This window comes from Dermacentor variabilis, chromosome 1 (genome assembly GCF_050947875.1).
Source record: "Dermacentor variabilis isolate Ectoservices chromosome 1, ASM5094787v1, whole genome shotgun sequence".
NCBI classification, from domain to species: domain Eukaryota; kingdom Metazoa; phylum Arthropoda; class Arachnida; order Ixodida; family Ixodidae; genus Dermacentor; species Dermacentor variabilis.
The window spans coordinates 3,619,148-3,646,842 of NC_134568.1; the positions used below are offsets into that span (position 1 = coordinate 3,619,148).

Here is a 27,695-nt window from a genome sequence, read left to right on the forward strand (position 1 = left end):
ACTGGATGTCTTGCGTTCGAATCCTTCTATCGGACAATATTGATGGCGGTAATTTATTTATAAGTATTTAAACCAAAGTATCTTGTTTAAAATAATGAGCGTACAAAGTCACGAAGTCGTTTGAAACCAGAAGGGTGAAGTTTAGGCAAATCCATGTATTAACCATCATTCCCCTGCTGACTGAACCACGCCGTTTGCAGGTCTCGTAGACACCAGCGCCAGGGTTTCCTATGGTAGGAAATTTTATGGTTTGAGCTTCGGGTGCATGCGTATCGTCACTTGGCTGCTTTCTCACAAAATATTGCGCTGGAGGCTCATGCGCCCACAAGCAGATGGCGGTAGGCGTTGAAAAGCTCCTTTATTCACAGAAAGTCACCTATTCAAACCTAGATGGCGCTACTGGTTTTTCGAGACACCAAACTGAAGGGCCAATGGAATGGAGAAGAAAATGAACCCGGGCAACTAGCCAAAATAATGCTACGCTTTAAAAGAGCAGAAAATGCGGTACCAAATGGTTTCATTTGCAGGAACTTTCACTCCATTTCTGCATGTTGGACAAGACCGTGTGACTAGAACGTAAGTTTGCAGCTAACCATAAGATACATGCATGTAACCGATTGGTAATTCTTGGACATTCATCGGAAGCCAAATGAAAAGGTAAAATTTAACGGGTTAAGGTATTCTAAAAGCTTGCCTCATTGATTCGCTTCATTTGATTTTCGCTCAGGTATTAATCCCCGCGCGTTCACTCATGTTTTCACACCTTTACCTGCCACCTGCACAACTCGCTCTGCAAAGTTGACAGTCCATGTCTCCAAATAACTCAGCATGCGGTAGCATTTACTTGCTAATTGTCAAGTTACAGTGAGAGTAAGCCCGAAATATTATACTGGCTAATATATCATTGCTACAAACAGGAAGCTCATTTATGTGCCTATTTCTGTCCAGTTGTATAATAAAAGAGAAATTACATTTCATTGGAGAAATGTACACGGTTGGTAAAATTATTCCTGGAGGTCTAACAGAAGCTTTAGACCTTGCGGTCTCCTCATTTGTCTGCTGGTTACATATTTATTTTCCAGGTGAAAGTACCGGACATGGCTCAGATGCTTCTTGATGGTCTTCTGCGCGCAGAACGTTCGGATGCGGAAAAATGCTTGGCCAAAGCAGAGAGTACAGGTATAGTATAGAATTAATGGGATTTTTTTCCGAAGTTGCTGAATTAGTAAAGACGGATAACAGCATCCGTCGATCTTAAATACAAAAAAAGATATGCTCTCATTCAGTAAATAAATACGGCAGAATAGAGTTCTTTTGTATAATATTACTTGTGTCTGCCAAAAACTTCGAAAATATGTTCAAGCGTGAGCTCATAAATGAGCCGCGTACTCACATATTTTCTATAGAAGTTTTCATTTTCTAAACACCGCGTTCTTTGCGGCGTATCCCGCTTGGTAATTATTTTATCTTTCCGAAAGCAGTTACAGGAATGGTCAGTTACGAACTGGCTTGAAGGATTCCCCCTCCAGCCCTGAAAAACATTCGGAAATCGCACTCTTCAGAAACTAGAGCTAACTGCATCCTCTGGGGAAAACGAGTGTCAGTAGTCTGTATTTTCGGTGAAGATTTGTTTGTAAGCTATGTGAGTAAGTGGCGACGGTGGCGCAAACTGTCGTGCCAAAAACAGCCTTTCTCGCTTCTAGTTGGCAGCAAGTGGAAGGTACCAATCTTTAATTTCGAAAGTGGCCCCAAAGGCTCCTGTCCCTGTGAATATTTTACTGTGGAAATATCTCCATGAATGTCTAAGAAATCAAAAATGATAATAAACTTCGCAGGGGCAATGAGTCTGAATATAATAAACTTCTATCAGAGAACCCTACACAAAACAGTAATTGTCGACGAATATTTTGCTGTAACACTTTGAAAAGTTTTGAAGTCGGCTGGTCAAAGTGAGAGTCCATCAAGCCTGGAAACCAGGTTGCACGGGCTGTATACTCCTAACTGGCGCTGCGGCAAAAAACTAACTCTAAACGTCCGAAATAATGTCCACAACACGAGCTACTCAGTGCATATCTGGAGCGGTTACTGTTTCGAAGTGCCCTTTAAGTATACAAAAGGCTGATACGAGTACGTTTGAAAAGCCGTCGTCTCTTGAAAGTTGCGATCTCATTGCGATTCCAGTGACTTGAGCCTGTGTAAAATAACTAGAGGCGTGCGAATATTCATAATTTTCTGAAACAATGGAATAAGGCTTGCTATTTGAATAACATTCAATTCGGACAAAAATGTATTCAAGCTTCTCGCATATTCGTTACTGTTCGAATAAAAGTGATAACAACCCTTACTGGAGTCGCAATGGAGGCAGACTGATGCAAGTGAAAGCTGGAAATAATTGTGGGGCATGAGATTATTGTTGTTGTGCAAGAGCAAACCTTAGCGAACGCACACCACTGATAACTTCTGCTCAGTGTTTTGCAGTCCTTAATTAGGAATGTTTAGTTTCTTTTGCAGCTTCAATACGAATTTTTCCGCCCATTTGTCCGGAGTAGTTTATTATTGGACATGTCTCACCCTGTTTAACTCCTTTAAATCACTGTGCACTTCTTTAGTATCAGACTTCTCTCCTTGAACAAACTCAACAATCTACATGCATCTGGTGAAGTACAGCTCCCTTGTTTCATTACTGTTATTTTTCATTGTGTGCCCGTTAACTGAAAGCAATTGTTTCTCAATTACAAAGTCTTCAATTAACCGGACATGCCAAATAGTCTGTTTCATTTAGAGAACAGACTCCACACAAACTTTGTATTTCACAAGGATGAAAAAACACTCGATATTCGATTCGATGTTCCAAGACCATTTGTCTGGAATATTCTTGTTCGATTCTATTCGACAATTTGTCGATTCGAACACCCCTAAAGATAACGTTTGCTTCTTCTGTAACCTTAGTATTTACTTTCTCTCCGTAGCTCCTCTGCCTCGCGAAACTCTGAACGAGCTGTCCACAAACTGCATGACAATATTCGTTGGCGGGTGAGTTTCAATACGTGCCAAATGAGACCGAAGAAAAAAATTAACGCACACATTCTATTGTGCTTATTTTGAGCGCAGATATGACACGACACGACTGGTGTTGACCTACTGGTTTTACGTTATGGGAAGACATCCAGATATCCAAGAAAAAATGCGCCATGAGGTTCTTCAAGCTTTCGAAAAAGAGGTGGGTTTCTGTTGCACCATTTGAATTAAAATATACACATTTGATTGCCACGTACGAAAGCCTAAGCGACACACTTGCGCGAAAAAAGTTTTCACTATCCACACTCACTTTGCTTAACCTTGTACCTTGATATTCTTTGTTCTTGATCTAAAATTTGTTATTTGAGCCGCCGAAGAGGAGCTGACGATTTTACATATGTATCAGCACTTCCCACAGCTATTACAGTGTTTGTTACGATTCCATATCTTACATTTTAGACCAAGTCACTCGTAGTTATATTTTGTCTAATAACCAAATATTGGCAGCGTAAATCATAAAAGTGCCTAAGAAATATGCCCATCGTGTTCATTCCTTTGTCACGCCTTGGCCATTGCACAGCACGACGTAACCGTAGGAAAAGGAGTCGAACCAACTGTCATAGGTTTGAGGCCAAGCGTTCCAAGCCATATATGCTACTACCAGCGGCCACAGCTTCGGGAAGAAGCCGGAATTCAGAATAAGCCAATTCGCCTCATTAAGTAATTATGTGCACACACATATTCACAAGGTGTCATGGTACACCACGCAGCAACATAAAATTGCAAATGATGAGCCGCCCTTCAGTGCCTGCATTATAGGTTGAGATGTAATACGAAATGAGTGCAACTCGACAGCTTTCATTGTTGTAATCTTGTATTGCATAAATATGCTGTTTTTATGGTGTCATTAAACTACAACTATGGCACCGTTTGTATTATATATCTAGGAGTATAGCAGAATTATTGCCCAAATTTTCGCCGTCACTAGTTTATATCGGAAATAGGGAGCCGCATGGAGCGTGTAGATGTTTAATCGCATTGCACTATATAACGAAGAATGTTTTTATGAATCAAACTATTTTATACAACTTCACTCACTATTGAAAATAAGCCTAAGTGCAATCTTGACAAATGACCGCAATAATAATGACGATGATGATGATCCTCATTATTTAATGGCATCCCCTTTGAAACGTGGCAGTGGCAAATAGTGACCTAGCTTGCTTGATTTAATCACGTATGCTGTACGTGTTTTTCATTCTAGCATTTTTGTATACACCTCCGTAATATTTTTTCCCCATTTTCCTCAAAACTTCTCTACCTTGTATCGCTACATATGCTTGTAACGGATCTCGTTGTACCAATCTCTTCCCTGTTTTTTCCCATCAATATTCTAACTATATCTTGCTTATCTCGACTGTTGACCGGTTGATGCTTCTGTCCGCTTTAAATCGAAGCGCTTCTGGAAGGTGCTCATTACCTACGGGTCTCACTGGGTGGTTTCCTTCGAATTTAATTAGGATGGGCAGAGTGGTCTCCGGATTTTTGCTGCAGCATACACATGCCTCACCTTGTTGCGAATATTTGCTCCGAAATGTCTCTGTCCTTAGGCTACCAGCTCGAGCCTCAAGTAGCAAGGCACTGCCCTTGGCATCACCGCAAAGGTTTTCCCTTCTAATTTTTTTCGTCAAATTATTGTAAATCTCCAGGAGTTTTAAAGACAATGGCATTCTTTGCCTGCTTCAGCCGTTTTGACCCTATCTATGAGTCAGAAGGTGAATCAGAAAATCTTTGCCCTATTTTTTTTTTCTTTGCCAGAAGACCGATCCGGTCTGATCTGTCCGCAGCTCCGCGGCACTGCGATGCTGTCAGTTGTTCAAGATGCCGGTTGTGCTTCCCACGGCGTATGAACAACGAAGTGTTATTCGTTTTGTACGGAGCAAGGGACGAGCGTGTCTCGAAATTCACAGGAAATGCAGCCCACATATGGGAAAAGGTGTCTCGCTTTGAGAAGTGTGAGCTGCTGGTGTTGTAAGTTCGCAAAAGACCGTATGGAGATTTGCATGACAAAGAGCTCTCGGGGAGGCCGCTTGCGGCGCTTTCTGACGACAACATAGCACAGGGGCATCTCAAATTTAGTGCCGCGATGGGACGAATGTCTGAACCGTTGCGGAGACTCTGTAAAAATAGCGCAAGTTGCGTAGTATAGTACGTATGTTTGTTATCACCTGTATGTACCTTATTTTGGCTAATAAAATATAGAGGCAAAGACTTCCTGATTTGCCCTCGCATCCGTCCACCCACCCACCTACCGATACATCCATCCATCCATCCATCCATCCATACATCCATCCATCCATCCATCCATCCATCCATCCATCCATCCATCCATCCATCCATCCATCCATACATCCATCCATCCATCCACCCGTCCATCTACCCTTCCAACAACCCATCCATCAATCCACCCACCCATCCATATACCCACCCTTCCATTCCTCCATCCATCCATCTGTCCGTCCGTTCGTCCGTCCGTCCATCCTTCTTCCTACGCTGACCGAGTGGCCTAAATTGGGTACTTGCTTGGGTCACTAGGTATATACTCCTGGTCGCGATGCCGTTGTGGTAGTTACATCGTCGTAATTCTAGCTTCGCGATCTCACTCTCATCACGCTGCCGTAGTCACGCCTTCTACACTGACCCAGTGGGGCCACTAGGTATTGGCTCAAGGTCGTAATGCCGTCGTGGTCATTGCATCATCCCGATTTTAACTTTATCATCTGATTTTCGTCATGCCGTCGTCATCACGCCCTTGTCGTCATACATTCGTCGTCGTCCCATTGTCTTCATGCCGTTGTCATGCCACGTCGTCATTGTGTCGTCGTCATATCGTAGTCGTCATGCATTTGTTGTCATACCATCATCGTGATGCCATCGCGTTCGTTAAATCGTCACCGTTCTAACTTCAACATATGGTTTTCCTAGTGCCATCGTCGTCACACAACCGTCATCATGCCATCGTCATCAGGCTGTCGTTTCACCATCGTCATCGCTTCAGTAACGTCGTTCCATTGTCGTCAACACTTCGTCATCATAGCACCTTCGTCAATCCATCCATTTCCTTCCTTGTTCATCATTCTATTGTAGTCATGCTGTCGTCATTTAATCGTGATTATGCCGCCCTTTTTATACCATCAGTCACTACGTTAACATCCGACAGACGCTATCAAGCTTATCTTTTCGTAACGTCATCATGCCACCGTGATCGTGCCGTCGTAGTCATATCAGCTTCTTCATCCTGTTGCCGTTATACCGTCATCGACCCGCCATCGTCGCGATAACGTCGTCGTAATCTCATTCTCCTAATGTCGTCGTCGTCAAGCTGCTGTCGTTACATCATTGCATATTTTATACATTGGAATGTCACTGTCGCTATGCTGCACTCCTTATACCCCCCTTTCTCGTTCTATCGATCCCATTCCTTGCTCGACATTCCATCTTCACTGCGCCAGTGTCATAGAGTCGTCATCGCGCCACCATGGTCATGGGTGACCTTACCCACCATGGTTGCTTAGTGGCAAAGGTGTTCGGCTGCTAAGCACGAGGTCGCGGGATCGAATCCCGGCCACGGCGGCAGCATTTCGATGGGGGCGAAGTGCGGAAAAACACCCGTGTATTTAGATTTAGGTGTACGTTGGGGTGGGGGGGGGAGGGCTCCTGAAACATATCGGACAAATTTTGTAGACGCGCAGGGAACAGCCACCGCTCATCATTCGCACTAAAATTTGTGTGAAGCGTCTCATATTAAGAGAGCTATGGACGATTTCAAGTTACCCCCTCCATAGCCATGCATTTTCTCCTCAACTCGTTCGCCCAGGGATGGGGGCTAAGCTCCGCCTTCACTGGCTCTGCGTCTTGATGGCACGTCGTGTCGTCTGCTTCCGGTTCTCTGGGAGCGAGCGATCGAAGCCTCTCCGACTTCTACGGCAGCTGCTTGGCAATCGACCTCAAGCAAGAGCAATAGAAGCAGCGTGTGTTGTGAGCATTCTGTCTCAGAGCCGAACGTTTCTGGTATTTCGGTAACCACAGGGGAGCTGGGTGTTTCCACGGATGGGTGGAGGGATAAACTCAAGCTGATGAAGCAATTATATTAGCCTAGACGTAGGTGAGTGGCCTGATCGGTCTGCACTGTCCATCCAACTGTTGGCGCAGAGCTTAACCAGCCAAACAAAGCGCTAATATTGCTCTAACCAACTGTAAAACATTTTTAAAAAATACAAAAGCAGCATGTTAACAATTGCGCTCCAGCGAAAAATTTGCACCAGCAGCAAAGAATACACTTCGTTACTACTGCTGTGTTTGGTTGAGCTCTGTGCTACCAGTTGCCTGCACCGTGCAGATCATTCACGTTTGCGCTTCTGATCATCAGGTGAAACGGCACGGTCAAGCGGCCAGGCCCTGTCCCCTCGCTTGTGTTTACTCGAATACCGGACCGGCATTCTCCGGTGTAAAGTGGCGCCCGCAAACGCGCAAATCCTGGCGCCGATCGCATAACGACAGCCCGATGCGTTACAGTCACTCCGCTCATCTGCTACCCTGCAGAGGGACACGATGTCGCAGTTTGACATATTGCAAGTCACTACGTTTGCAGCCTACAACAGAACAAAGGCGAATCGTGGTGCTCGCGAAAAGACGGACCGACGCTCACCGCGGAGGTCTCTTCAAGACGGAGCACGTTGTAACATAAGCAGATGATACTTGCTATGTGCCGGAAGTATTTTAAGTGTAGTGAAAGATTGTTCTTGTGCATTCTCTTTCTGTTGCTTTCTTTTTTACAGGAACAAATTAACTAAAATTCCAACTATTACAAACAACATTTGTTCACCATAAAGTTGGAAAAATTATCGACGACACGCCCTGGGCAGCCAATCAGATAGCTCGCCCTACTGACGTCATTAGGGCAACTTACGCTAAATGGAGAGGGGCGGCTGAAAATTTAGCCGAGCAGTGCGCTGCAACCGGCAACGATGTACATTTTTAAAACCTTATAATAAAGTGCACGCTTTACGCGGAGCACTTAGATGCGTCAATCAATGATCAGAAGGACCTACTCTAACGACTCAGTATACGTTTGTACAAAATCGTCAAAATCGTTTCAGGGTCCCTTTACAGAACCCCAGGGGGTACAAATTTCCGGAGTCCCCCACTACGGCGTGCCTCATAATCAGATCGTGGTTTTGGCACGTAAGAGTCCATAATTTAATTTATTATTGGGTGACCTTGTGATTATTGGGTGACCAAAGAGGGACGATATCCAAGGATGTGGCATATAGCCGAAGCAACGAAAGTGTCAGAATTGCCGCTACACATATTAAATAAATGCGACTTCAGGAATAGGGTTTCTTGCTACGCTGCAGGAATGCTATTGACATTACCACGAACAGTCATCGTGACATGAGTTCTGCCGTAATTTTTGTTTGTTTCCATTCCTTGGATCCAATTCGCTATCTCTGTTTCTTACACTTCCTTTCTGATGACTCCTGCTCGTCTATTTACACTTTCAATCACCTTGCACTTAGTTGCCAACTTTCTGGATCTCTCTCTGCATTTGGGTCCATGCTTATCAGGTACAGACTTTTCTGCACTAAAGCCGGCCATTAGGTTTTGTCCATGTTTCTGAGTCTTTCTTAAAAACTAATTTTGCTCTGCGCTTCTCTGACTTCCACAGAGGCTCAAGCCATGTCCCCCCCGCACTTCCTCATTTGTAGTTTTACGGTGGGCTCCCTAAGCTAACCCACCTGCCGAATTTTAGTTAATCTCCAACCCTGACAAGATACAGGATTTGAAGCACGGAATGGCATTTGCGCACACTAGCGCTTGCATCATTACTCCTTTCCAGACTCCACGCACCACCTCACAATTATTGGCTGCATTCCGCTTCTCTTTATCTTCAGATTACCTTGGTGGGTGCTTGACTAAGTCTTTCCTTCGCTGATGTATATGCCGAGGCACATATATTGCTTGGCTATAGGTATGGCTTGCTGTTGAACTGACACCATGTAATTCCTCGTTTCTTCATTATAGGTCATAATTCTCCATTTCGCTGTGCTAAACTTAAGGCCTAGGTTAGTCGCTGCGTTGCTGCAGATACTTGCAAGTGTATGTAAACATCATGCATTGTCTTTTAGTGACACTAGGTCGTCCCCATAAATCAGTCCGGGGACCATCTCTTGCACGCTTTGTTCATTGAGCATGTAGGATAAATCAAACTATAATTCACTGTTTTCCAGTCATCTTTCTATGCCCTTAACATAAATCGTGAACAAGAATGGACACGGAGGTCATGCTTGTTTCAATGGACTTCATTACAGTTTAAGCCTTCCCATACAATTTGTATGCGGTTGTCTCTGTGTACAGGGTGTTCCAGCTATTATGCGCCAAGATTGAAAAATATGCCAATGCCACGTCGCTGGACAGAACTAAGGTAATGTTGTTTGCCGTCGCTTGAAGGTACTGAGAATATTTTTGTTGCATTCCGCCTCATTACATAATTAGTCCCAATTAATTATTCCACTTCTCAACTATTAAAATTAAATGAAAAGGGTCAATGAGAAAATTGTGGAGCCACATGAAAAATTCCTGATACAGCTTTCTGTTGCTCAATGCGTGCTACATAGGAGTATTTTTCCGAGCGGGAAAGAAGCCCGCGAATACAGGCGGAGCTGCCGCACGCGGCCATTTAAGAAAGAATGGAACGAATGGAATTCAAAAGTTACCCTGACTCCATGGCGGGCTTCCGACGTGGTCGCACATCGACGGACAATGTCATCCATCTAATGCGCTCGGTAATGTAGCGAAAATCTGGTTAGCGTAGAGCTTTTTCATTATACGAAGGGTGCCTACTGCTACATTTCTCATGAAGACATTCTAGAGGCGCTTATAGCAATTGAACTAGAAGGATGTGTATATCGATGACTCTGAAGCTACCTTGCATGGAAGTCCTTGTTTGTAATTAATGAGGATGGTCCAAATACCGATCATAACACCTGCCGTGGTGCGCTTCAAGTTTGTATTTTAAACACTACTGCTTTCAGCTTCTCACTTTCGGTTTTGCCGAATCTCTAGCGGGAACAGTGTATAAGCGACGATGACATTAGCGTCTGAGCTTCCGCATTGACTTGCTAGCAGGTTCGTGCAAGGCCACAGAGGGCAGCACCGCAGGAATCTGGCTATTTTCGCAAGCTACGTTTAAGCAAATCGACGGGAAAATTCAACCTTCGTTGCTTTCAAGCGACAACTGATGACTTGTTAGCCCATTCGCATCAATGAATAACCGGTTTCGTACAAGAGAACGCGTCGGTATTTTAGTGTCATTGTTGACCGGGAGCTCTCCTGGAGCATTCAGGTTCCACATTCGATGAAGAATCACATATTTTCACATGACTAACCGGTAAAACGCGGAGATCATTAATGGGCTCCGCGCCAGAGTTGCACACAGCCCTTTTCGTCGCATTCTTGCGCTATAGGTAACCTGTGCTGCCGAAAAACTGCCAGTCATTCTCTCCGAACACGCGCGCAGCACAGCCGCTCTGTCTTTGCCTCGGCCTTCCGCAGTGAGGTTCACTAGCTAGAATTTCTATCGAAACTTGAGACCGTGCAATACCGAAGTGCTTGGCTACTGATACGCTGAGTGGGTACATTTACATTTCAAGGATGCAATCAAACCATTTGCTTGTCTGCCAGAGCCATGGCCACAGCCGCACTTCACCATCTTTAACGCTCGCCGTGCCTACCTGCTATAAGAGTTCACACCCTCAGCACGTTTATTGTCATCTTTGTGGACGTCTACGGTAGCCTGGGGACGTGTTCTGAAACGTTCGCCGCCGCGAAAGTTTCGCCCTGGCCACGCCTCCGCCGTTGCGGCGCGCTCTGAATGGCTGCTTTGACAAAACCGGAAATTCAGGTGGCGCAAGTGAATTTCCGGTTTTGTCAAAGCAGCCATTCAGCGCGCGCCGCAACGGCGGAGGCGTGGCAAAGGGCGAAACTTTCGCGGCGGCGAACGTTTCAGAATACGTCCCCTGAAGTGCGCCTTTCCGGTGCAGGGATACGAAAGAGGACTACGATTGACTTTGAAACAAGCAACTTTGGAGTGTGTACACCGGTCTTACTTTCGCAGCAGTCACATATCCGCTGATTGTTTTCCACTCAGACAAGTTCCACCGGTGCAGTAGTTATGCCGTCAACCTCAATTATGTGAGCTACAGAAAGAGCCTTGAGCGGCCGGACGCGCGTTAATGTTGCGTGTATGCTTTGGCCTTTTTCACGTTCGGGAAAACACTTTTATGTAGCACGTACTGAGCAACAGAAAGCTGGATCGGGAGTTTTTCGTGCTGCTTTACAATTTTCTTTACACTTTGTATCTAAGTGTAGTATTTTAGATGTGGACTAATGAATTTCGACTAATTACGCAGTTAGGCAGAATAAAAGACGATACTCTTGAGTATCTCCAAGCGACAGCAATGAACATTACCTTAGTTCTATCCAGCTACGTGGCATTTGCCTATCTTTAAATCTTGGTGCATGATTGTTGCGACAGCCAGTATATCGCTCAGTAACTCGCCGAACTCGTCATTTGTGCCATAGTGTCTTAGAATATCCCATAACGATTCCCTGTATACCTTGTCGTAGGCTCCTTTAATATATACATATATAAACGCTACCCCTAAAGTTCTATTCTGAGATACTGAAATTTTTATCTACTGAGTTAGTAGAAACATACTATCCGCTAAGCGTCTGCCTGGTCTGAGCCCATTCTGTAATCCACCCAGTACGTCATTTTTTGTTCCACCCACTTCAACAGTTGTAATTGCATGCCTTGCATTGCCATTCTATATATCTCCGACGTTACCGTAACTGGCCTGTACGAGTTCGTTTTATTCTTATGACCGTTGCCTTTGTAGATTAGGTTAGTCTTGCTTTGGACCGACATTTCGATTAACTGTACTGGGATTTCATTGGGTCCTGTGGCCGTGTTACACGGGACACTTTATTCTGCTTTTTTTTTCAGCAAAAGCGTTCTGTGCTAAATTTGGATCTCTGAGGCTTCTCTGTTGTAGCTGAACCTATATTTGTCTGAACTACGCTTTCTTTCGTGCCGAAGTTATCCGTAATGACACCTCTGATTTACTGCAGCCCATCGTCTCCATCGAAGATATTACTGTCTTCTTCCCTTATAGCTTTTTGCAAATTTTTCTTGGAACATCCGATTGCTCTTGCGTAGTTCCAGAATCTTTTGGCTGCGACTTTGCCTTTTTCACGAATGTTATGCACGCGAAGTTCACGTGTGCATAAAATTTTCTGTTACACGAGCTCACTCGCCACCGTTTTCTTTTCCCAGCGTATGTTCCATCTGAGGAGCACCTCTTCTTCGTTTAGTCGCGAACTTTTTGGCTTCGCGATGATCCCTAGACGCCTGCTTAAACTATTCTGGAGCTTGCCTTATTTGCCTGTTCCACCTCTTACGTGGTTTCTTCTTTCCCATGCAACAACTTTTTTTTTTGCCGTGTCTGTCTGATGTGCTGCCGAATAAAGTCTGTCAGTTCCTTCTATTCCTAGACCGTTGTACCAGTGATTGAGTGAGTAAAAACTTCATTGAATATAAATAAAATAAGGAACGATGGTTGGGGCGCCCATTCCAGGGCCCCACTGGCACGACCGGCTTGCTGGGCTTGGTCCAGATCAAATGCCTCTACTTTTTTCTCCATGTTTATTTGCGATTTCTGTTATTTGCATTTCATTCATATTTAGAAATTTTGATGCTGTTGGTTCATGTTTTGCGTTAGTATGTCACAAACGTTAAAGTTACACGGTCGTGATTTCTACCCAGGTTATTTTTTCATGTTCGTTTAGCATTATTGAGTCTATTCGTTCGTAGACCATTTCGGAGACTAAGACGTAGTCCAAACATGACTGCCTGTTTCCACGCTGCCATTGTACCTGTCTACGACACTTATTCTCCCTTTTAATTGATATAAGCATCTGTTCATCGCATAGATCCAGCACTACCTAACCGTTGTAATCCGTATGTCCGTCTAAATCCTTCATGTACGCCTCCATATCAACCGCTAAAACCACATGGCCCGTGAACTCATTAATATCGCTTTTATTGTTTTCAATCGATCCCTCATTTTTATTTCTGCTTTCACTACCTGTCTGTAGGTAAGCTACGCAACCCACGTCTTATTGTTTTCCCATGTGCTGATGATGTATAAATGCTCCTTACATGCCTATTTTCCCTTTTCGCTCTTCGTACCTCGCCTAATTAGCATGCCTACACCTCCGCCTTTCCTTGACCTGGTCATTCTATTGCACCCCTCCTATATTAGACTGCCAATAACGGGTGCACGCTCCAAATCAAGTTGAAACAAAACTTCCTTTGGGTGCGCCATGTGGTAGTGAGGTGATAATTCAGCTTCTTCGATCCACAGTTGCTTTTATTTGCTCGTTTTAGAAAATTTGTCGCACGGCTGCCTGCACGGCGGCTTGGTTGCTTGGATGATGTTTAGTGTCATGTAGTGACTTTGCAGTTAATTAAAATCAGGACATCGTGGACATATCCGGATTTATATTTCTTAAAGAAGGAAGTACAAGGCACTGCATTGCATAATGCTCATTTAGCTCGCGCGCTAGCGCCATTTACTTTCAAAAGAAGTCTTATATATATTTGAACTGTTTTCTTTATTTCTTTAGGGCGAACACCTGTCTGTGTACACTCTTAAAGAACTTCCGTACACAAACCAAGTAATTTCTGAGACGATGCGAATGTATCCGCCAATATTAACGTAAGTATTTTTTAAATAGTTCGGTTTGGTGCTTATAATTAGTACTGCTTTCCCACTAGTATGTCACGTTTATCCTACCTGCTCTCGGTGCGCTAGGCCCCACAGCACAAAGAGCTGCCAGGCCACTGTATTGAAATGTACAAAATTCAGCGGGCCCTTCGATGAATCTTCGAATGGCTGCCATTTGAATCGAAAGGAATTGGCAATATTGATGAAAATGGTCAGAAACCATTTCTCTTACATAGAAACGGCCATGTCTATTTATTAGTGCTCCAATGTGGACTTGTTGGTGTGGTATCTTGGAGTACGATTGTAGCGCATATGGACGAGGAGGCAAGAAGGGACCCGAAAGAGAGACACGGCGCTTACTTGGCGTACAATGGAGATAAGTTCTGGCTTGCTCTGCGTAGTTTCCATGGTGAATTTTTTGTTCCAAGTACCAATTCATATCGTACGCCACCCGTTAGGCTCATGCCTTCAGGAGCATGAAGTCTTCAGCTCACAGTTTGGCGGTTATTATTTCTATAAGCTCGTAGCTGCCGCAGCTGAAGCTGCCACATGTTCTTAGTTCTCTGGTAATCTATCTTAAGGATAGGGTAGGAATTAAGTTTATTTGTGCAACAAATACTTGCGCATTTGAAGCTTGCCCGCGAATAGATCTCGGGTGTGTTGTAATTGTGCGTCCAGATAAGCTCTGTAAGGTCGAGCTTGTCTCAGCCACTCTCCTTGCTGAATCTTTGGCACCTTTCTTCCATTTCCAATTGAAGGAATGAATCCCACAAGCAGCATCCTGACATCCTCTGGTAGAATATTCGTGCGTAAAAAGAAGCTTATAGAATGTGCTTTATTTCTAGTTCAACGAGCCCTATCCTACACGTACTTCCGGATACATGTGATGCCGTTGCCCTCATCGCCGCAGCAGCATGCAGAACACGTTCTATAAGGTTCTGTTTATGCACGAAATTTCTACCGGATGATGTCAGGATTGTGTTTGGTGGATTTATTCCTACAATTAGACATGGAGGAAGGGTTCTCAAGATCCTGCGAGCACTGGCTGTGATAGTGTCGACATTACAGGGCTTATCTGGGTGCACAATGGCAATGCACCTTCGAGCCATCGTTGGCCAAGTGTCAAGAGCGCAGATATTTGCGCCTAGTCGATCAGAGAACTGAGCACCTATATCAACTTCAGCTACGGCAGCTACGACATCATACAAATAAGGACCGCCAAACTGCGACCGGAAGTCTTCACGTTCCTGAGGGCATCAACCAACGGATAGCGAAGACATGTCTTGGAACTGGAAGATAAATTCGCCACGGAATTTACGCGAACAAAGCCAGAACTTCTCCCCATTGTACGCAAAGTTAGCGCCGTGTCTGTGTCCTTGGCGTGCCTTCTTGAGTCCTCCTCTATATGCGCTACAATAGTACTCCAAGTCTGTTAAGCCACGACGATACCCTCTCCACCTCCCTTCAAAAACATCCAAAGCCTCCGCGCAACGCGACCAATGACCAACAGCACAACGCTTCTGTCGCCCAGGAATTCGAGTCTAATGACAAAGATGTGAACAACGACAGCTGACACTTGGCTTGAGATCTCGAGGCTTCATTTTCCAACTGAATGACAGCGCGCTTGGACTGTATTAGGCACAATGTCTGCTCCTCGTAAGGCGACAGATAATATCAGCAAATCACGTCATTGCTTATCTCACTGGTGTATGCTCTTCCCGTACCACTGCACAAGCTGCAGACACTGACAGCTTGAAGTGCATTTCAACTACTGTATGGCCTCAATTGGGTTCTCGCAAGTCTTCAGGAGGCCAGGCTTGAGAGCCTCTATAGCGATCGTATTGGCAGGTGGCCTGATGTGCTATGATGAGCAATATGAACCGCACCACGCGAACGCCTGGCAAATAGCCTTGAAACATAGCTGGAGCGATACGCGGATGCCACTGCTGAAAACAAAGGGGAAAGGCGGATTTCCTTTAGCCAACTGTTGACACTTCCTGGACCACCCCGGGTGCGTTAGTCGAAAACGGTAGCTTAAGCCATTTCACTAGCCACCGACAGCTGATAAGGCGATTATATGTTGCAGTGACTTACAGGGAGTCATTTTTTTTCTGTCATCCCTTTTTAATTTATTTCTTTGTGCAACTGTCTGACGGGACTTTAATATCTCGGGTCGTACTTTAAGCCGATCCTTCCATTTCATAAGCCCAAGACGTCTTGTGCAGTCAGGAAATGTTTATTTTAAGCAGAAATGATTTTACCCCTCGTTGTCGGCGACCTTCAAGAGACCTTGAGCCAAAGACTAGAGCCGTGCCGTTGTCAGATTGGAAGAGAACTTGGCACCCGGAGGCGCCACGTCCATGAGCTTTCATGTACTCATCAACCCAGCATCATTCGATACATTGACCCCAGCACACCCCCTCTACCTGGGTTAAATGGGGTGGGGGAGGGGGTTTTGGTTCGGGCCAACGGTCCTTCCCGGACAGGGGGGCTGTTGTGGTGCAGCACAACTGAGGAACTGCACTCAACACGCAAACAGCCTGTCGATCTTACAGGACACAAGCCTGACGGACCCCCGGACTGCCTTGTCGCAAAAGAGGCCGAGGCATACAACCATGGAGAGCGCCAAAGCCATCCGCGGGGCAGCGCGACCACCCAAGGGTGCGCCACCACCGGTTCCGGCTCTGGGTTCCACTGAGCCAAACAAAACCCCGTAGATCGACTGGCACACACGGCCGAGTCGAGCGAGCTTGTGAGCATGCATCATAACTTAATGGATAGCTTTCCACCTGACTGATCGAAAATCACGGCAGGACGAGCCCACACTTCGAGAAACTTGTCCCCCAAGCGGTGCCGCTCCCGGGTGAGGTGAAACCAGACCTCCTTCCGTGCTTTTACTTCATACGGGAACTCAAACGAGGTCATCTGGGCAACCAGTCAAAACTACAGAAAATGTGGTTTCTGACCCCCTACCCCTTGTACAGGACCGCATTACATACGCTATTAATTGCCCAAACAAGTTGCAAAAAGTATTGGTTCCCAGTTATTCCTAATGGTTGTTCAGAATGTCACTCAAACTGTCTCTTCTAGTACGCTGAAATTTTACTAAATTTTAATAGTGACGTTTAAAAGGCAGATACAGGGCATCATATACTCGATTGTCATCTTTTGGTGCTGAGGCAGCGTTGCCTGTTCAACGCGGGTGGTCCGCCATTTCCGCGGCTCGACAGATGGCGCCACACTGCGTTACCAAGCCGGCAGCGTCCTCCTGTCTGCGGATGGCTGTTTGGCCGAGACGACACTTGCAGTAAGGTTCAGTTCAAAACAGGATTATGTGCTGCTGTGTGGTACGGTGTGGTGGGGTGTGCCGTTGCGAACATGCACTATACCCATACTAAGGCGCTGTCTAGTATCATCTCCAACCAACCTTATTTGCCGGTAGCCATTTCGTGCTCACATCTACTCTTGATAATGGGAGATCCACAATTTTTTTCCATATGAATGCTCCTTCCATGCTTTTTGTGCGTTCATCCAATGTTGTGGCAATGTTGTGGCAATGCAGTAGCAGTAGTTCCCGTACGAAGCTCCATTGGCTGGCATCAGTTGAAAAAAATTAAATTACAAGCATGTGTCATTTTTGTATTGAGACCGTATGGGAAAACTGCTTGTAGAGGCGATACGTACGAAAGCGGTGAACGCCCGAGGTTACGAACAAAGACATTTGCCTTTTGCAAACATGCTGTAGAAGACGCCTCACTCACCCCAAACAATACCACACATAAGATATGACGAAAATATCCGGTTTACCAGCATTTCCATCTTCCCGGGCCTTATTTCCTCTTATTTAAGAGCACAAATACATGCACGACAGCACGTCTTCGGCTCAACTTGACGTTAGCAGACGCCATGTTATGTCATGCGTATACAGAGCTGGCCAGAACACAGGCTGCCAGCCAGACTACGCTAGACGCTCGGAGAGTGCCTTCTACTCGCACTCAAGACAGATGCGTTGGTGCAAACAAAGCCTGTTTTCATTCGCTCAGAAGACGGAATTTTTTAGTTAAGAGTTCCTGGTTTTTGAACTCCTCTGCGTTATGTTTCGCATGTTCTGACGACGCCAGCAACACACTCCCGTGTTATCACTCCTGGCAATCGCTCATCGCGTTTTGGGCAAGCGTGAGTACCGAAATAATGTTTATGTTGTTGGGGGAGAGGAGTAAATAAAAACCTTCCCAAGGTTGCCGCCGTAAGATTCAGTCAAGGCGAAACGAACCAAGGGCAAACTAACCGCGCCACAGCGGCCGACCTGTCTTTGGTTAATTGTGTCACAACGCCCTGTGCAGCTAGCATGCCCAAAAAGTACCGAAATAGTTGCAGTAATGTTAGGGTCCATAGACAGCGGGGTATACATGTCCCAGTATGATTCAGTACACGCCTAGCTAACTGTGCCACAGCGGCCTAGCTGTCATTCGCTAACTGCGCAACCACGCTCGGTGCCGTGACTTAAGCCTCAATTGCTTCAAATGCTGCGGAGACTGTCAAACAAGTATTCTCAACTTGCCAGAGTCCAATAGCGCAGGAATGTCGTGTCGAAGCGCACAAGGAACGCAAAAATACGCCGAGAGCCCAAGAGACCAGAGCTGCATCGAAAAAAAGACAAAAGGCACGCCAAACAGCAAACGCTCACATTTGCAGCCGGCCTTGCTCGCTTCTGTGGCGGGAGCTGGCGCATGGCGCATGCATCTGGGCGTCATTGACTTGTCGCTTGGCAATTGAAAAAGAATAAGTCGCAAGGTATAGCTCATTTACACGCAACATGCTTCAGTTTTAGCAGGAAAGCATTAAATATATTGAACAGTGCCTGTTAACTTCCTTTCACACTATTTTTTATCTGATGCTCGCGTTAGCTAACGGCTGATGTGAATACCAGCGTGACTTATTTTCTGTTGCCAGTTTTCGCGAATGTCCGCTCTTGTTGAATTTCTTCCTGTCTTGTGGCATCTTGAGCAGCGGTGCGGTAGCGTTCAAACCAATGACGACGGGAGAAGAGAATCAAAAGGAAAAGATTGATGGGTAAACTGTGGCTTGTCTGAATTCGTTTTGTCCAAACGAGATATGCTAAGTTCTTTCAGAAACACTACTGGGCCCAACGCACAACAGTCAAGTGTGATTCTGTGGCCTAACGATGTCTCGGGTGTCTCTTAAACAGTGTGAAGCTGTCATAGAAATATCTAAAATAGGTTACACGCAGCACAGTATTGCTCTCGTGACAAGCCGTCCTTTCAAGACCGTCAACAGTATTGTCAAGGCTTACCGAAACGAAGGACGCATAAACGATGCGCCGGGCCAGAGACGCAAGCCTCTGGTGCGGTGCAAGGGCGTCAGCTGCGTCAAAGGCTAGACGCGTGCCCCCCGTGCCACTTGCTCTTACTTCCTTGTGACAGTTCCTGGTCTGAGGCGCCTTGTTAGAGTGCACTCTCTTGGGCACCGGCCCAGTTTCCCCATTATAGGCATTGGGCAGCCGTCGTATACGGAACCATAAGCGCGCTGGCGAACAGCGCCGCGAACGGCAGTGGTAAGAGCACATGGGATGCAGACGACGGGGCGAAGTCGCGCACGGCACTTCCAGTGGTTTTGGACTGCTGTTTTTAAAGCCTGGCGAACCGGAGAATGCTGTTTCGTGCGTGTGCACTTGAGAAATATCGCCGCTTGTACGAGGCACGTCATATTCATGACATCAGGTATAGCATACAAAGCGGAAAACGAGTGCCAACTGCGATGGAACTGCACCGCGAAAACAAAAGTCACTGCAGCAAGTTAAGACGTGCAACTCCAGCAGTTAAGTTACAGATATGTTGCTGCGCACGTTAACATTGATGTGTGTTTATTCATCTACTGGCGAAGCAGCCAACAAAAAAAACCGCACACACACAAAAAAAGGTGTATTTTGTTCTTGCTTTTTTTGCGCTGCTTCACCGATTGCACATGTGTTCAGTATGTTCTATTCTCTGTCCATTGTTTTGCGAGGCTTCAACGATTTTAATGTCTTACAAAGTAGCCGATGTTAAATCTTTGTCTATTTCATAGTTTGGCGCGACGAGAACCATCGACTTCAATGCCCGGTGCACGTGTAGTGCTTGCCTTGACGGCGAGTAAGAACGCGCTATTGCGTTGGTGTTCGTCATAGATGCCTGGCACACAGAGTCGTGTACCACACGCCACCACAGCTGAGAAGCACTAGGGAGGAAAATATATCCAAAAAGAAAGACTGAGCCCCTGAGAGGACGACAAGTCCGCTTGTTTACGTTCGGTGCCCAAGCTCCGGACCGTCACACCTGTGGAGGTGAAGGCACCATCTGCATGCAACACGAAGCTCTTTCAAATGTGCGCTTGATTTATGTATATTACAACAACTAGACAAAGGCAAGGCAGCGTAGAAAATATGCGTACCGTTGCCTACAAACCGAGCATACCCAGGCTTACCGCTGTTCATTGTCTGAGGCCGCGATGAAAACTGAGGGAAGTGAAGGGTGTCAACAGCTTCAGTTACGTTTGAGTTCGTGCACCTAGGAAAGCAACATGTTTATCCGGGTTTGGTTCCACGTGGGAGTTCGACGATGCAACAGATAAGAAACAACGCAACACAATCAACAAGCGCAGATGGCGGCTACGACGGCTGCGCCCGGCCTATCCGTCATATGCCGTTACATTCGCGGCGCCGCCACATGAAGGCGCCACCGGTCCAAACTCACGCCGTGCCCGATGCCTATTTTCCTTATAGCTGCAAACACTACGAAGAAATTTTGCGACGTTGTACCGGCTTCATGGTCGCCCAGGTTAATCAGCCTTTAACATTTATTCACTGGAGGGCGAATGCCATCGTGAAGCAGGTGACATAGTCATAGGTACGTACGATTGCATAACATGTTAGTCGCTGATGTCGTCACAATATGTGTTTGTCTGGCTTACGCTCGTCCCACTACCTATCTAGAAACCAACAATTGTCATGCCGTCAGCTCGCGTTGAACGGCACGCTAAGAAATTATGCCGTTGCCACCGCGCGATCGCCTTGAACGTGGTCATCGTTCTGCTGGCGTTAAAGAGCCGTGCGATCACGACCCACAAGCACAACAAATTAATTTACACAAATCGCTGGTCTATCTGGTTTCGCTTTGCAGACCCCCAAACAATGCTGGATAGCCATGTAACTGCAAAATGCTTGACATAATGATTGCCGCAGTGCGTGGGATCTGCACAATTTTCTTTGCGTTTCTCAGTCGCTGAGGTTTACTTTTCTGATGTATGGAATAGACGGCCTTACAGTGGCCCATCTTCCCGGAAGAAGCAAGAACAAGAACAATAACATTATAACTTAATTTGTGTCCCTAACCTTGTTTCTTGCTGCGTCTTCACTGCAGAGCGTCCCATGATCTGCTGAAGATGTAGTACGCTGCTTGGAAGGTAGACTGATCATTTGAGCGTCATTAAGATAAGCGCAGCGGCAATGACACTCAGTCATTAGCGGATCCGATACAGACTCCCAATAATAGCGTGTTTCTAAGGAACACGTTCAGACGTTTTCTAGCACGTTTGCCTGCTGTTCAATGCTAAAAAAAAAAGAGGAGGCAATGTACTTTTTTCGACTCCTTGGCTTATGTTCAATTTGCATCCGAGTGTAAGACTCATCGTTGGCTGTGTTATGATGCAAAATCCCTTGTGAAGATAGTTATTACATGCTGCATGAACAATGATAATTTCTTTCATCAATGAATAGTAGTAGAGCAGTTGAACAGTGAAGAAAGTGAAAATTCCCTTGATTTAAAGCGCCCATGAGGTAACTAATTGCTCCAGTGATGCATCTTTATACATAATCTTTGCCGCTTTTTCATTTTTCCAGTTGCTTGCTGGTTCTTTTCTTCTTTTACTGTGCGTTCTCATTGTCCTCATAGCACGCTCTTTTACATTTGGAGTTACAATAGGCATTTTGATTTATGCATCTAACACTATTTCTATGCATTTGAACCCTATTTTCCTTGCACCTCTTCCCAGACAATCACGGTGTGCCGACGAAGACCATCGGTGCGGCAAGTACCTTATCAAAAAAGGAACTTCCGTGGTGATCCCCACGTACCATCTCCATCATGATCCTAGATACTGGGACGAACCTGAAAAATTTAAGCCGGAGAGGTAAGTGACGTTTGCTATAGGGTACACCTTTAACATAATCGAGAAACTGAATCTGCTTTTGTGGGCTCTACCAGCTATCTATAGCCAGCGATACACAAAACTTTCAAAAAAGTTAGAGTACTGCAAGAGAACGTATCTCTCTTTAGAACGGCTGAAAGTTCAGCAAGTTCGTAGATATTCACGTTATTGAAATGCAAGCGTGCAGACATAGAGACAAACTAGGAGCGACAAGGACAACACTATCTCCCCTGCGTTAGTGTTGTCCTTGTTATCCCTTTCGGTCCTAGTTGTGCCCGTTTGGTGCTCCTGCATCTTAGCAATATGAACGTATCTATCAGAGTGCAAATATATGAAGATTTTCTTGTCTTTTGTGTTCTAAACAAACAACAGATTACGGACAAATTTGTAATTCATTCAGTAAGACATTTAAATCACTCCAAGGATTTTAAATGTTGAACACATTACAATTATTTATCTCTTCATTCACATGAACGAAAAGTTGTCGCGGAATGTTGCGTTAGTGCAACTTCAATTCAAAGCACTGCAAAACTATAAACGCCTGCAGAAACAAACATATAACATTAAGCAACTGTTAATTATTGAAAACACTATGTGTTCTATAGGTACAGAGGCACTGTATGTACAACTTGTAATCCGTTAAGTATCTATTAGGTGGATATGGTGGCCTCTCTCTTTCACTGCTTTGTTGTAGGTAGCTTAGATAAGAGAGCAACAACAGAAAGTTACACCGCGGTGTTCCAGACAATATGCCATTTGCAAACCACACATATAAATTTAAACGGGCTACCTGAAAGACGTCGGTCACCGACGACTGCCAATTTGGCTACGCTTGTACCATGTCTTATAGGAATCAAAGTATTAATTAATATCCTACGAAGAGGTTCTGTGTGCGCATGGGCTACACCTGTTTGTACGAGATATTATCGAGATGCGTCATGCACGTTAACAAGGAAAGTGCAACCTAATGCTTTCAAACATATATTGCTAGGCAGCAATCACTGTGCGCCTGTCAAAAAGCTCATCCTTCCTTGGTCATGCTTGAAGTTACTGTACATTCCCTAGTCAGGATGACACTGTCACGCCATTCAAGAATTCTGCAAGTATTTTTGAGCTTTTTGGCTACTTTGAACTAAAGCTTCCGAGGTCTTTTGGACAGTTCAAGCTGATATCCTCCTGTATTTATTATATCCAATCTTGATCGCTAACTCATTCTTAGACCAAGCCTTATTCAAGCCTCGAAGTCTGAAGACCGCTTCAATGTGGAGATCAGGCAGAACCCACGCTAGGCTAATGAACCAATTATAGGCGTAGTGCAGGAACCTAGTTAAGGGCAGCGCGACAGACGAATAAGGTAACTAATTTCAATCAGTTATCAATAGAGCGTGATAGTACAAACTTCGCTTGCGCGATGTTGCCTTCAAATGCCTTGAGAACAACTGTCGTTCCCATGCGTCGCGTTTTCATGGCTCGAAGCTAAAGAAAGCGGGATATGGTGGCGGCGAGAGGGGAAGGGGGGAGGAGCGAAGTCTCGCGGGTGGGCCTGCTCTGCGTCCAAAATGGCGGTACGTACTATATGAGAAACGTATCCTCTTTGCGTTACATACTTCGCGACTAGGCACACAGTTAGCGCATACAGTGTGCGCTCTTTGCCTCGGCAGCCATCTTGCCCATCTTGTTAACGTGCACGTACTACTGTGGTGCGCCCGGCGGTATTCGCCTATTTTTGTTCTCCCCTGCTTTTTTCTTCAATCCACTCGGGATGACAGGCCTGCGGCCGAGTTGTAAGTCAGCTGTTGCTCCACCCCGCAGAAGGCCGACCAAGGAGTTTTTATTGTGTCACTTTAGGCTCGAGTCGAGCCTTTTTTTTTTTTTCAATCGCGAGATACACGGCCAAGCCAGCAGTCTTCCGACCCCTCCAGATGAAGAACAAGGTATATTTGTGTTTTCCTGCCGTGATGACAGTGGATACCCGGACAGTTCCTTTAAGTTGGCCAACTTCCGTATTGTCTTTCACTTGTTCTTCCATTTCATGTAATTCTGTTCGAAAACATCACGGAACAATGAATGCGGAACAATAAATACAGATGTACAACTGCATCAGTTGTACAGGAAAACCAGCCCGAATGGCACTCCCCTGCAACTCTATTCATCAATTTTTACTTTAGAGTTCGGCACCCGTTCACTGCTCTTGTAAGAGAAATGATTTCTGCTCTCGGTGTACGAGCTTTTAGGTGATAGTACAAGGTAAACAGTCGGTCACATTTCAATACTATAAATGCCCACGCGTGAAAGACTCCAGTAACATTATATGCATCAGTGACACGTTGCGCCTCTTAATGTCATGTAAATCCATCATGTAAGTTCCTATCAGTGCGCTACGAAAGAGCAAATTTTCTTTCGAATTATGAATATAAAAGCTACCACGTTAGATTTCCCAGCCATCATGATTATCGCTTGGTTCGCTCACAACAATCAAACAGGACAGGATCTGGTGCGGATTCAAGGTTGCTCTAAGCTCTGTTAACCAAAACTGTAAGCTGTAGTTTTTTACGGTACGTTTCTGTGCCAAGCCAGGACGGTCAAGCGGAGTCAACCGAGCTTTCTCTAAGCCCATTGTACCATGCATTCCGACGTTCGTTTGAGCCCGGACTGCCAACGTTTACATGATCCCCGGAGGCGAATTTGAATGCAATAAGCCAACTTTACCTCCCAATCCTCTACTTTCTCTTATTATTTTCGTGTTGTTAGTAATGTCAGTTGCTCTTATTGCAGGTTTAGCCCTGAAAACAAGCATCTGATCAACTCAACTGCCTACCATCCGTTCGGCCTGGGGCCACGCATGTGCGTCGGCTCACGTCTGGCTCTACTCGAGCTCGCCTCGGTTACTTCTCAAGTGCTCCGTCAATTCAAAATAACTTTGGCTCCAAGCCAGAACGTAAGCCTATTTTTTATTTATTTTGCACACATTCTCTTCTGCTATTTTGATGTGCAGCATAGAGACACAGAAAGAAAGGGAGTGATGTTAAGTGGTTAAGTTGCATCGGATTTGCTGCCTTTACTAGGGGAGGAGGTAGTAAAAAAAAGTAAAAATATGAGAAGTGATGCGCACGAATAGACAGCATTGTCGTTCACCATGTGCGACCGGTCAATATAAGGTAAAAACTATAGCGATTGGGGACGAAGAAAGGTAACCTGAGAGTCCATTTTAGACCATCGAGGTATAGATATAGTGTTTTTGCATCGAACGGTGTCTGTAGAACAAGGAAGAACCTCCAAAACGGCACGTTGTCAACACATGATATATACGTATAGCTCTCCTTTACGAAAAGCTGCTTGCCATCTCGCAGTAGCTTTCCTGAGTGGTGAGGGAATGCATAGGCGAGTACGTTTGCAGGCAATCTTATGATGACGCGTTAATGAATTTCTGAAATTCGCGGGCTGTATCTTATGCCTAGCAGGAATCAAGTGAGAGCTCCTTCAATATAGGCTGCTTAAAGAACTGCTGTGATTGGTTGTCAGCTCCTGCATGACGTCTGTGCTTCTGAGAGAAAATCACACGTATTCTAAATGTGTGCTTATGAGAGCTGTGCATTCGTCTGACACTCCTTTGCTAAACACGAAAGCAGTATGCATGGCGAAGAGTTGGGGGACTGAGAACCAGCTATCGAAATGGATAATTACAGACTGCTATACACCGCGTCTCCCGGACGCCGACGTCGAAGGGGCACAGCTGCTGATACTGTCGCGTCTCGGAGTGATGCAACGCTTGTAATGTGCGTAAATACCAGTGCTTGGTTGTGTTCGAAAATTTTTGCGCGTCAAACCAGCGCGGTTTGAAGCACGAAATGCTATTAGCTACCGTTGTCGGCGACTTTCAAGAGACCTTCAGGCAAAATCCTGAGCCGTTATCCGGGAACTCAAGGCGAGAATGGAACAATAACATGTGGGCATCGTTGCGAGAAAAAACCAGATTATTCATGCAACCATGAACTTTGATACAAATGCGGGCTTTGGCCCCCAACCTTTTGTACAGGACCGCGTTGCTTACGCTAGTTACTGCCCAAATAAGTTACAAAAAATATTGCTTCCGAGATTTTCCAAATGTTTGTTCACAATATCACTCAAGCTGCAACTTCTAGTACGTTGAAGTTTTATTTGTCATTTCCAATAGTGGACGTTCAAAAGGCAGATATAGGGCACTTGATTGTCATCTTTTGGCGCTGCGACAGGGTTGCCTGTACTCTTTTCAATGCCAGTGATCCGTGAGCTCCGCGGCGCACAGGACACACCGCAAATGGCTGTTTGGCCGAGACGAGACTTGCAGTCAGGTTCTGTGACAGGAAATTGCGTCTCTTGTTTCTTTTCGACTTCAAGCGTTTTGGGAGTGATTTAACGGGGTGATTCTTCCGTTGAACGTTTCAGCAAATAATATGTCTGTGTGGACGAGGGTGCAGTGGTGAACTTAAAAAAAAACTGACTCAATGACTCTTCCGTGGCGCAGAACACACGCACAATTGAAAGAAATCTGAGAATATATTTGGATCGCCGAGGCGCCTGTAGATATTCTAGGGGATGTTGAACGGCAGGCCAGCTAAAGAAATCTCGGAAACACTCATTTCGCTTCATCTTCACAGATGCCGCTCGGACCTACACCTAAAATTCTTCATTGACTTTGTATTTCGCTTTCATAAAATAATCTAACCTAAGCGTTCTCTCTTTGTAATTCCCACGGAGCAGCTATTATGCTGAGGATATGGCCTGCCATTTAACAGCCTAATATCCACTGCATTAAACGTTGAGAGAGACATAAAAAGAGACATTTCGAAGACAATTAGTCATGCCTGCGAAAGCTACGTCATTGTTTTGTAGTTGTAGAATTGAAAGACAGTATTTGTTATTGTAATACCGTTTGTGCAATATTAACTCTGTAAAATAATCAGAGACGCAAGAAGGGTGCCTAACAGGAAGCACACTGACGCGACGATGCGGCGATGACACATCGCTGGACTGGCAATTCTGCAAGTCCAACAGAGCTCGACTATTTCAAGCGAGTTGCTAGTCCTGTGGTGTGTCACCGCACCTTATCTCTTTCTCAGTGCTTCTTTCTGGAAAATCCACCCTCTATGCGCAACCAACGAGCTCAAGAAATACTATTTGCAAAAACGGAAGTAGCAGATCTAAGGCAATGCCGGTACATTGACCGTGCATGCAAAGTCATGAACCTTTCGTGAAGCTTTATCTTAAATTAACATATATACGCAACAATATGCTACTGTGGAAATACATTACTAATGCCAATTCTTCTTAAGGATTGCCATGCTAATAATGAATTTTCTCACCTTTTCCAGCCTGACCTTGAGCTGACAACGTACTCGTTTTTAGGCGTGCCTAAAGAGAACGTGAAGATCTACGTGCAGAGGTTTGCCAGGACAAATGAATCGCAATCGCCCTTCTAGTGTGGCAGCGAAAAGCGAAATTCTCAAGTCGCGGAAAGCAGCAACTAGTGCCCTTCATTGCAGGGCTTCCACGGGAAAATATAATTGTTTTACATCGCGTACTTCAGGTTTGAAAATGTTGATTATGAAGGTGTCTTAAGAGTGCACGTCTATGTAAATAAAA

General features: G+C 45.3%; 1 protein-coding gene across 1 annotated transcript; it reads left to right on the forward strand.

Annotated features, from left to right (window-relative positions):
- Positions 1 to 3,135: 3,135 nt before the first annotated feature.
- Positions 3,136 to 27,695, forward strand: LOC142569843 (cytochrome P450 3A11-like). Its single transcript, XM_075678630.1, has 5 exons — positions 3,136 to 3,220; positions 13,768 to 13,859; positions 21,918 to 22,055; positions 24,849 to 25,011; positions 27,425 to 27,695. Exons 1-5 carry the CDS (start codon positions 3,155 to 3,157, stop codon positions 27,530 to 27,532), a joined length of 567 nt encoding a protein of 188 aa, XP_075534745.1. The 5' UTR covers positions 3,136 to 3,154; the 3' UTR covers positions 27,533 to 27,695.